Source organism: Thunnus thynnus, chromosome 19 (genome assembly GCF_963924715.1).
Source record: "Thunnus thynnus chromosome 19, fThuThy2.1, whole genome shotgun sequence".
Taxonomy (NCBI): domain Eukaryota; kingdom Metazoa; phylum Chordata; class Actinopteri; order Scombriformes; family Scombridae; genus Thunnus; species Thunnus thynnus.
Genome location: NC_089535.1, coordinates 13,045,679 through 13,057,970, shown reverse-complemented (window position 1 = coordinate 13,057,970; position 12,292 = coordinate 13,045,679). Strand labels below are relative to the sequence as shown.

Genomic DNA, 12,292 nt, shown 5'->3' with positions numbered 1-12,292 from the left:
GCATGAAAAATATATAATCATATACAGACCCTCAGGTTATCTGTTATATTCCAGACACCATCAGTTATTGAGTTTGCCCCTTCTATTTGCTTATGCGGCTACTTTTCCACCAGTAACACTGAAAGAGCACTAGCAAAACACAATTAATCATCTGAGTGTTAATTGGTGGATAGATAAACTAATTTAGCAAGTTTCATGCTAACTGCATGCAGCCAAAGCAGATTGAAGTGTTAGTTTCATTGCACAGTGGTTGCTCCCAATCATTCAAGATTGATGTAGCTTTGCACAACATATGCTTCATGTAGAACCAACAGAGATTAGCTTGTTTTTCTTGACTGATTTTTGCCAGTAAATATTAATGTGCTCTGATATGAGGGTGGCATAGCAATGATGGCTCTGATTTTTTTTTTTTTAAATTTTGACATATTTTAAGTGAGTGAAGTTAGAGGTACAAAGTGTAAACAAAAAGGTTGAAACACCATCAAAAGTGCAAAATACAGCATTAGAGAGTGTATCACTCCAAAAAATCATTTAATATTCCCACATCAACCACAACAACCACATCTAACATTTGAATGTTTTCCGATGCTGTTAAAAGTTTATTGACATCAGTGATACTTATCTATAGTTCAAAGACTTCAATTATGCTGTCTATGTGAACAAAACTGTAGTTTATGTGTCTCAAAACAATTGCTGGGCCTCTAAGAACATGAAATCTTTTGAATAAGCAGAATCTCTAAGAGATCTATGAGACGGCTTCAAGTGCAAGACTTCATTTTCACTGTTAGCTAATGGAAGTGTCTCAACTAGGGAGAGTTGTTTGACAAATGTAAGTTTATTCCCTCCAGCGTGAAAAGATTATTAAGTATCCTGAGTATGGCTGCTGGATTTGTTGTAGTTATAGTACATGAGCAGATTTAAATAATCTGTCAAATGTCTCAAGGCTTTTTCTTTGAGTCACATTCTGCTTTCTGACATATCAGAAATATAAGCAAATGAAAAATCCAGTGTCCAAATCCAGTGAGGATTCTTCCTATCACATCAAACATACAGACATCCTGCACAAATACACACATATACACACACAGACATCAGAGAGAGATTTCAGCTCTCTAAATACAGATTGACCAGTGTGGCACCTGAATCAACAGGAAAACTACCCACCCAGTGCTTGAATCCAGAGGCTCTGCCATGAAACATCACTCAACTGCAAGCTGCACATTGTAAAGCACAGATCACTTTAGAAATCAGGTTATGTCTATGCAGAAAGATAGTATGTTCTCTTAAAGAAAATTGCCAAGAACTTAGCATGAATAAATTGCATTAACATTCTCTAAAATGTTATTTGGGGTAAATATCAATTCCACAAATGATGATGTTTATTGGAATATCATTTAGGCCGAGAGAAAAGTTCAGAGCAAAAGGCTCTTCCTTCGTGCAAAAACATGATATGAAGCATTTTTAGAACATTTTAGCTGAGAACATTTTGTTCATGACTGTTCTGTCAGGGAGGATTAAGGGGCTGATTCTGCCCAGCATAATAATATCCTCATCAATTAAAGTCACTTGTGAATAAGGTTTTAGTGATATTAATGTCTATATTGTAAAATAATTTCTCATTTAGCCAGAGATCGGAAGCCCCCCTAGAGTTTCTTTGACCCTTTTTTGAGCACTTTTGACTTATTATAGGTGACTAGTCATAGGTAGGTCAGCAGTATGCCCTCCAAATTCCATCCAAATGTACAGGTACATGTCCTGTGTTTGTGCAGACCCCACGGTTGACCATGGGCAGACAGACCTAGAGATAAGAGTGCATAATGCCATGCCTTATCTGCACAGACAGCAGGCATGTTGACATGGGCACAAGTGGTCGCCATGCTGACGAGGCATTTATCTCACCCACTACTAATGAGCCATTCAGTGCTCATGCAACGGCATAATGAAAAGCATTGGTGATGTAAAAGAGAAATTCAGACACACCAAAGAGCCAGTATCTGAAATCTATATCATTAAAAGTGGTGATATACCAAACACCCCCTGTACTTACATTATTTATAATCAGGCTTGGTGCTCGTGTTGGAGATGGCAATTAAAGCAATGCTGGAATGCCATTTTAACCCAGTTATATAAATAACCCAAAAAGTACAGTGTTTTCTGTAAGGGGTTACTGCTTAACAGCATTTACAGGGGACTGGATCCTCTCAACACAGGAGCAGGTAATAGATCAGACATATCAGCGCTCAAAACTGAAAACAGACTTACACTATATGTCATTCTATTGTCATGTTTTTCTTTTAGATTCCTACATATCATCATTTATATAACCAGTAAGTGGACGTCATGTGGGAACAAACAGAAGAGAGGAACATAGCATTAGTGTGGCTCCCTTGCACTGCATTCTGTGTTCAAACAGAGGAAAAGCAAGGCAGGCAGAAATGGATTGTTATTTGGGAGGGGCATAACATTGAAGGAGATTGAAATCGGTCTGAGGCAGCGACAAGTGGTCGCGTCTCCCTGCCACCCAGTCTGACTGCAGGCAGAGCTGGCTCACTCCAGTAAAACAGGGGAAGTGAACTGTTTTGACTCTCAACGCCATTTTTAACATGAGGGGCTTTTTTTTTATTCTACTACAGCATGCCTTCCGAGAAACCTTTGTCATCTCTTTCCATTTTTTTTTTCTTTTTAAATCCCTGACACGCCATTTCTGTCAGCCAACAAATTTCTCTTTTTTGTGTTTTCTTTATGTATATTTCTCACTTTCTCTTTTGCCTAATTACTCAAAGTCTTACATTTTCACTTTTTCTAACTTACAATTTAACTTGGTCTTCATATCTCCCCCTTTTTTTATCTCTGTCTGGTCCCTTTTCCTATCTCTCTGTCTTTTTAATCCCCTATTTACTTCTCTTTCCCCACATCTTCCTTCTGAAGCAGTTATCTGCTCTTTTACAGTCACAGAAATTTGACCCCCCACTTCCTCACTGTCTCTATGAAAGGCTCTTTATGAATTCTGTTATCTCTGTCTGTCTGTCTGTCTGTCTGTCTGTCTGTCTGTCTGTCTATCTGTCTGTCTGTCTGTCTGTCTGTCTCACTCTCTTTCCCTCTTTAAGATCCATTTTCAGACAGCCCTGCCTCGTTCTCCAGGGGCTCGCTAATCACTTTTGTACTTTCCTACAGCCCGTGGCGGGAGACTCTGGGGTAGGCAAAATCCAGCAGGAGGTCTGGCAGTTAACATCATGATGCCTGGCTCCCACTGGGAAAGTTGCTGCAGCATGGGGCATATTGAACACTATTTCCCTGCCAGGAAATGCTAGGCACATAGTGGATAAAACCCCTAAATACGAAGACTTCAGTTGGACGCATCGATAATTGTTTATGAGTCCAACTGCTACAGTCAGTTTAAGTGGTAGCGGTTATTATGTTTGCCCTTATAAAGTGGTCTGGAAACAAAATTTTGAAAATCTTTTCCTACAAAACTACCTCCCATGTAATAAGCAGCTAGATAGACAGAATCTGAGAGCTTCCATTTCTTGGAAGTCTTTCAAAGGCAGGTCAGCCAAGCAATGCTACCTGGGAAAAATATGTGTATGCTCAAAATTTTTAATTTAAAAGCCTTACAGAAAATAACTCTGATGATGTCATTAGGGGTTATCTCAGTTTGGGCTTGGAGACTACAAATTCATAACAGAAAGCATGTGTTACAAATTGAGTGTGTGAGCCTGGTGTTTATCAGGCAGAGAAGGTGTATTAAAAGACACTATCAGGTTGCATTGTGGGAAATATACGTTTTTGGGACAATCTGTCACTTGTGAGTCTGCCAATTTTATAGAAGAACCTAATTATTAACCTCTACATGTCCTCTAAATACATGTTTACCTCTGTAAACATGTATTTAGAGGACATGTATATTGCCTAGTCAAGATGTAGCAAGTGTTATAAGGTCCATAAGGAAAGGTGCCAAATTAAAAACTCCATGAAATGCCTTTAAACAACATGATTGCAAGAAAGTGTTGCATTGTGGCAGTGCACAAGACTGGAACAATCAAGATTAAAAAAAGAATAACGTCAAAGCAAAAATGGAAAAGAAAAGAAAGAAGGAAGGAAAGAAAGAAAATGCAAGATTTTAGTGTGTTTTATTAAAAAGGAGGGACTCAGCTGACTTAACGTAGAGGGAGAACAGATTCCCCCTTTGCGAAGGCATCACCGCCTGCATGATCTTGGCACAAACAAATACCATGACTAAGGGGATTTAGACAAATTGTGGCACCACAGGTGCTAGGAGATAAACCCGTAGACTGGACCATGTAAGGGATTCAAAACAAACAGCAAAATTTTAAACACAATTAACCTCACAGGGAGGCAGCGTAGTGAAACTAAGACCAGTGTGATGTTGTCTGTTTTACTGGAGCCTGACAGAAACCTGTCCAGAGATTATGGACAAGCTGTAAACAAGAAAGAGAGGGCTGACTGATCCCAACATATAAGAAATTCTAATAATCAAGGTATAAGAGGAAAGCATGGGTGATTTTAGGTTTGAAAGGCAGTGGTTGATCCTGAGCTGATGAAAACAGGATCTCACAACCAGACTTATCTGTATGTCAAATTTTAGAGTAAGATTAAAAGTCCTGTCTGGGTTCTTTCTCCTGTAGCTTAAGAAGGGCACAAGAAACAAAGTCTTGCAGGCTTAACGAGATAACCACATTTTTTACTCTGTTTTAGTCGAAGAAGGCTTTGAGCCACCCGGCATTTTACATCAGCAATACAGTTTTTAAATTGAGCAGATTGGTCAGATAATATGATTTTAATGGAAAGTACTGTACCTCGGGCTGCAACAGTACTGATATTTCAATCATGTGGCATAAGAACAACCTACAGTAACAGTGTGTAAATGTGTCAGTGAAACATCTAGGATTACACAGCAGTGTATAACCACTCAAGTATTATAGTACTGATTAAATGTACAATGTCACTTCATCCATTGACAGTTACCATACTGCATTTGTCCAAAGGCAAATAAATGCATGAACACAGAACACAGTCCAAGGCGGTAAGCTAAGGAGTAATTAAGTTTCCAGTGTCAGGAAATGAAGTGGATAAGTAAGTATATACACTCACAGGCCACTTCATTAGGTACACCTGTGCAATCTAATGCAACCCAATTCAACAGCTCTGCCATAAATTCTACTTTTACAAAGCTTATACATTTTCAGGTTTTTGTTGACATTGTCAGAAAGGTGATAATCCTACTTAATGTTTATTATTGAGGTTGTAGTGGGTGTTGATGATGTACTGAGGTGCGTTATATTGAATTGTGTTCCTAATATTTTGCCCACTCCATTAACATACATGAGAGGGGAGCTCATCCACTTGCTCTACTGGGTCACTTAGCAATATTATCTATCTACTGTATATCTATAGATATATATACTTGGAGTGTTTGGTTTACTTTTACTGTGAGTTTAATAGCTGCCGCAGATTCGAAGCATGCTTCAGACATCACAAATGATTTAATCAACCTGATATCAAGGAGCTGAAGGAAGGGTCAAACATATAAAAAGTTTAAATACGGCTTAAGAAAAATTGAGCTCAAGTAAAATACAATATACCATAGCCTGAAACTGGTGAAGTGTGTCTTGGGATTTGTTGCAGGCTGCAGGCTATTTTTGATTTACTTTTACTTGTGTTTACTTCTTCTTTGTGGAACTTTCACATTGTGTCTGCTCCCACAGTGACTCGCAGCTGGCGAGGATGCTATTAAACAAACAGACTTCAAATCACAGTGAATATATCGGTGATTTATTTTTCACAGCACCTATTCAGTCTGGGAATGTGCTAAATTTGATTTTGTATGGAATGTACTGTTGGTATTAGTGTGGCTGATATTAAGGTTTGATTTGTTTAACAACAGCACAGTACCAAGCCCAGGAGTCAATGTCATAGTAAATGACCAATTAATATGCCAATACTGGACTATATTATATACTTTAATGATGAATAAACAATGCTTGAGATGGAGCAATCATCACATCATGCCAATGTTTGATTAATGCTTCAGCATTCAGTACAGAGCACTGAGAACAGTGTTGTAGCTCCCTCTGGGTACCCTCCTACAGCTGCTGTAGAAGATGCAAAAATAAGTGGAAGAGAAAACGAAAATCCTTGGAACCTCTTAAAGGAAAGAAAAAAATTGATAGCGAATACAGGACTATGTGTCACAGTGGCAATTAAGGCTGAGCTAAACAGCTCCTTACAGACTCCACCAGCAGACAGCGAGACAGATCCCCTGCGGTGGAAGCTATGAGGTCAACTCTCCGCAGGTTTGCCAGTTGGCCAAAAAATACCTCTGTATCCCTGCCATCAGCACCCCTGCTGAGAGGGTGTTTAGCACTTGTGGCAATATTGTGATTTGTCATACAGTAGGTCAGCACGGAAGCCAGATTCAGGGAACAGGCTTGTTTTTCTGGCACATAATCTTAACAGTGATGTATGCTTGGCAGGGTTGTTTTGCTTTATCTAAAAAGAAAGTTAGAAATGCCAGTTTATTTATTTTGGTTTATAGTTTATAGACTCCAGAGTCTGAAAAAGGTTATCTTGCACCTAAGTGTTTATTTCACCTTCAAGTGCGGCATTGAAAAATGAATGAGAACACGATTGTTTTGCTGACAGTTAATGTTAAAACTGTAATACATAGTGGCAGGTAAAAAAAAAAAAAAGTTAGCTATTAAATGATTCTGGTAACAATGAGTTTATATGTTTTTTTACAGCTCTGAGCAATTTAGTACTTAGATAGGCAGAGTTTTAAATGATGCATTGTCTAAAACTGTGATGTGAAATAAGAGATTCAACTATGTCTTCTACCTGGACAAAAAAATATATATGTGAAAATACTTTGCTTAACATGATGCACTTTTGATATTCATATTTTTAAATTCAGATCAGTAGGTTTGAAACAATATATCAAAGCTGCACAAAAGGGGAATACTAATCAAATAATAAATTATTTAGCATTGTTTTCTTAATTAAAAACCATGTGGGCACCTCTAATGCCAGACTGCTGCAGGGAAGTGAGACCCAAACACCTTGAAGCAGCAATGCAGAGCACCGAGTCTGTGGCTGGACTATGGCCTGAGGGCGTAGGGAGGGTTTCGGCTCCCTTTGCCACCTTGTAGGGATTACAAGTTCGAATTTGATATAGGCAGCCACAGGCAGCCAGTGGAAGGACTGACAGAAGGTGTCAACAGAGGAGGATCACATAAAATCTACGAATGCCCATGTTTACTTGTTTCTTGTGTCTCGACTGTCTATAACAAAAATATTCTTTTATCGATAAACCCTGCAAAACTGCACAAACAAATGGTTCCCATGGTGACTTAACGGTTCAATAGTCTGAATACAAACTGGCACTACACAGGTTTTGAATTCAGCTCTTGTGTCATTGTATTTTTCTCCCTACTCTAATAAAATATTGTGTAGTATGTAATCCTTGAGTTAGGAAAGTGGGCTTAAGGATAAATAATCATTCAAACCAAGAGACTCGAAAACAACTATTTTGCACATAACCTCTGTATAGACCTGTGGTAAAATCATGATTTACCGTGCAAGAAAAACAACAGAGGAAAGAGTGCTCTTTTATGTTTTCAGAATGAAATGACGCCAGAACAAAACCCCCATGACAGGACAATGTTAATATCTGCCTTTGAACTTTAGGTTGACAGAAATATGCCCTGGAGGCTAAAAATCCACTCAGCTCTGTGTCCTGTGGTCTGTTGTCTAAGGTTGTGCACTTTTCAATGCAATTTTTAGTAAAGAAATCCATTCACTTACCAGAAACTGCAACAGTGATACACAGAAGCAGGGCAAACAGCGCCATGTGTCCCTCCATCTCTGTTAATTTTAAGTTTCAGGTGCTGGCAGAAGCTGAGTCTGGGTCTCTGGAGTGTGAGGATGGATACTCGGGCAGTGGTTGAAGTGTCCTTGTCCAATGGCAGAGCTGCAATGACTGTGGCAGCGGAAGAGCAGACAATTCTAGTCTTAAAAGGTTGAAAGGTCAGGGGAAAAAAAGACGCCAGGAATCAATAAGAGGATGAGAATTTTCAATAAGGACGTGACTAACTGCCAATCACATGCAGGTCACTTAATACTCGGCATACGATGTCAAAACAAGTATTGTATGCAAATCTATCTCCTGTTATCCAAGACTGTGTCATGTAAAGGTTATAAAACACATTCTCTGCTCCTGCTGGATACACAAGATCAATATTAGCCTATCTATGACCATAATATTAAAAATGCTGCTCTTTGAATGAATGATGCTACCTCTATGTTACTAGATAACGAAACAAAATCAGTTCAATATAATAACTTAGGACCCATAAAGGACACTGGTCACTTACACAATTTGTTCTGTTAACATAACCCTGATGGTGTTGTTAAAATGTCTTGAATTCCTTTAGTAGGATGACAGGATTTTCCTCCTGAGGACAATCCCACAATATTTCTCTCCGTCTTCCTGGTGCACAATGAGGGTCTGAACCCAAGGGTTATCTGCTGGTCACTAACTTCTGGCCGACTGTTTCAGGAAGCACTACTGCATCGCTTTCTTTAAATAATATCACAATGCCGAGATCAGATAAGCAGGAGACTGCTCTTGTTATATGATTCATATAGAGGGAGAGGAAGAGCCTGTATAAACTGTTTATGCACTTCTAAAGGGAAACAAAAAAAAAGTCACGTTATTTCCCTGGACTGCAGTTTTTACTATGAGAGAACAACGTATCTATCGACGTGAATACAAAAAGTGTATTTTAGAAAGAAATCAAATGGGCTTAAAAAGCATCCATTGATAAACGTTCTTAATGGGGATTAATGAGACGAAATAGTAACATGGAAAGTAGACTAAAGATCCTTTACAGTCGACTGTGCGCCTCCTTTTTGACCATAACTACTTTATTTCACAACTCTACTGTTAAGAAACATTACAGCACTTTATATCGCTATCTGACCGTAGTACTGACATACAGAGAATCAAGGGAAGAGTGTGGGCTATAGGTTATCAAGGAAATACAACTGACCACGCAAAACTACGAAAATATGGAAGTAAAAACAAAGTTATGAAACTCAAAACTTACTTTTAAAGTAGGGTGGATTTCTTGAATTAGGTATCAGGCTTTATAATCCACGAGCGAGGATGTGGCTGCGTTCAAGCGATGTAACGGTGTCAGGACTTTCCAAACTTTTTGTGTCGCCTGCCTGGGCGGTGCAGATTTACTTTTGTACCCCTCCCACCGACCTTTTCCCCTCTAGTACGCGCTGGACGTGCTATACAGTCGTCTTCTCTGTTCCACGGAATGAAGTACGTGAATCTCAGTGAGAAAAAGTTTTAGTACACCTCAATTTTTCCAATTTTCATTGAAATTTACATAGTTTCATATCTCAATGTATTCTGAATTTAAAGCATGGGACCAATATACAATTGGAGATTAGAAATATATATATAATATATATATATATATGTATATACTTACTTTGGTATTTTATGTACCCTAGACCACATACACTTAACACTTACCACTTACCACACTTACCACATACGCTTACCTCAACTTACAATGTACAAATCGTTTTTAGTTTAAAATAGGCACAATTTATCTAATGTATTGCTTATGGTGAACAGAACAGACAAATAAGACCATGAGATGATCTGATAAACAAAATAATTCCCAAAATAACTTGTTTATATTTTCTTACACGTTAAAAATGTAACTACCTGGAAGTAGGGCTTTTTATAACATTATTTTTCAACTTTTTGGTAACCTAAGCTTTTGTTGTTGTTAAATGGTGTTCCTAATATCTTGTCCACTCAATTAACATACATGAGGGGGGCAAAATATTAGGAACACCTTTCAATACAATGCACAGTACAATGTCAACAAAAACTGAAGATGTATGAGCTTTGTAAATGTAGAATTTATGGCAGAGTTGTTGTATTGGATTGTATTGGAATGCATAGACGTACCTAATGAAGTGACCAGTGAGTATATACAGACAGATGACAAATTGAAGGAAAAACTGGCACAGGTCTGAATGCTTGACCCCTACAGTGAAGGGATCTGGTGGCTCTGTTATGCTGTGGGGGGCTTTTTGCTGGCATGGTTTGAGTCCACTTGTCACCTTAGAGGGAAGAGTCACTGTAAATCAATACAAAGTTGTTCTGAGTCATCACCTTTATCCTATGATGAAACATTTCTATCCTGATGGGAGTTGTCTCTTCCTGGAAGACAATGCCACAATTCATAGGACACGAGGGATCACTGAATGGTTTGATGAGTATGCAAAATGATGTGAATCACATGCTATGGCCTTCACAGTCACCAGATCTCAAAGCAAATGGAACACCTATGGGATAATTTGGACTGACATGTTAGACAGAGCTCTCCACCACCATCATCAAAACACTAAATGGGGGAATATCTTTTTGAATAATGGTGTTCATCAGCCTTGGCATTGATTCTACAAATCTCTGGAACTCTTCTGGAGGGATGAACACCATTCTTCAAAAAGATATTCCCTGACTGACTGGGAGTGAAAGATGCTTTGCTGAAACATGGTGCAAAACACAAAAACAAAAAGAGATCTTTTATGTAATTATGAGAAGTGTAAGCAAGGAAAAAGACATCACCTACAATAATCTCATGCTGCGAGCTTGTGAGCAAGAGCAGGGGGATGTTGACTGCAGCTCATTTAATGGCCACAGATGTCACTAATGAGAGGGAATTTAAGATTCCTACATACAGAACCTTTAAAGGTGCTGGTAGGTGATTTTTTATTCATTTATTTTTTCTACAGATGTATGGTTTCCCCTGCTTCCAGTAATCCTAAACTAGCTAGGTTAACCATTTCTCCCTAGCTGTAATTTGGTTTGCTACCAACATACTGTAATTATTCTAAATCCTTTTGTAGCATTATTGAAGTATAGTCTATATACTGTATGTCTGTTTTTCTTTTGTGCTGCTCTTTTTGCTCTGCCTGTAGACTTTTGTGTGGAGAGTTGATCTGATGGGATGATGACTCCTCTGAGTCTGTTCAACAGCTACAGACAGGATGTCGTGTCTACACCTTGCTTGGGTCTATTTTTCCTTTACAAAGTAGTGGTGCTAATGGTGGTATCCAAAGATAAATGCTGTCCCTCCAAGACGCTTTTGCTTTTTTCTCCTTCTTAAGTTTGATCAGGATAAACCAGTAGACCCTTTTCACTACATACATTTTGACTTGTCAAAGCAGGAACAGCACAGATGGAATTAATGATATTAATGGTTTCTGCTTTCCATTTTGGTGAGCCACTCTCAGGGAAATGAATGGAATAGAGCCATAGAGTTGCAAAGTGGGAAGTAAAAATGAAATGAAACTCTCCCAGTGAAAGATTAGCTGCGTTAGACAATATCTGGTTCTCGAAGGTACAAGACTGTGTACATAAAAATTTCAAGATAGAAGTTAACTATGACTCCCAAGGAGCATTACAGCAAGAAACTGCCAATCACTAAGCTTAAAATTCAGATGTACAGAAGCTAAAGATTATGATGGTGAAAAAACAGATTTTACAGTCTTCAGCGTGAATAGGTTTACTTTTCATTTCTGGGACACTTTTGAGTGAATTCAGCAACTATGGCTATTGTTTACAACTTCAGCAATGAAGATCATCTGATTTGCGCCCATAGCTTCTTCTCCATAGCAACGGGGGCCGAGGCTCATGGGTACTGTAGTATTCTTAGCCATCCATCATGCCAAAATCACGGACATGTGATTTCTCAGAAATTAAGTTGAAATAATTGAAACTGGTGGTCGTATCATTACATTATCCGAGAGAGTCCTGAGTTTCTATGTTCAGTATCATTGAGGAGATTGTTTAAAGAAATGTTTGAAATGGGAATACAGAACAGGGAAAAACACTCCCACTTCGCAACTCTAATGTCAATGTAGTATTATTTACACCTGTGCTTTTCTAGTCAAAATGTCTGCCCAACATGTCCCTGTGAACAGATCCATTGCTCTATAATAATGTCACACTATTTCCTCTTTGCATTATTACCATGGCCACTAGAGGGCTTTGTTACTTGTAAATATGTCATATTTTGGACATTTGCTGAAACAACTGCTACATAATCCTTTTATTAAAGGCCTTTCACACTCACACAGGTGTTTTCAATCATTCTGATGATTAGAGCTCTGTCTACGTTGAAACTGGGAATAGCTATGTAGGGAACTGTGTGACATCATCAAGACTGGGCCTGAAATCACT

At 38.5% G+C, this 12,292-nt stretch overlaps 1 protein-coding gene across 3 annotated transcripts in view; it reads right to left on the bottom strand.

Moving 5' to 3' along the window:
* eng (endoglin) overlaps positions 1–9,271 on the bottom strand; it is a 44,159-nt gene extending 34,888 nt beyond the window's left edge. For 2 of the 3 annotated variants that reach the window (XM_067575318.1, XM_067575320.1), the window contains exons 1-2: positions 9,126–9,271; positions 7,822–7,996 (exon numbers count right to left, since the gene is read on the bottom strand). In XM_067575318.1, coding sequence (XP_067431419.1) covers positions 7,822–7,879 — 58 coding nt within the window. In that variant the 5' untranslated portion in view covers positions 7,880–7,996; positions 9,126–9,271. Of the gene's footprint in view, positions 1–7,821; positions 8,028–9,125 lie in introns of all 3 variants that reach the window. The other variant, XM_067575319.1, reaches the window with a different exon arrangement.
* Between the last annotated feature and the right edge of the window lie 3,021 nt (positions 9,272–12,292).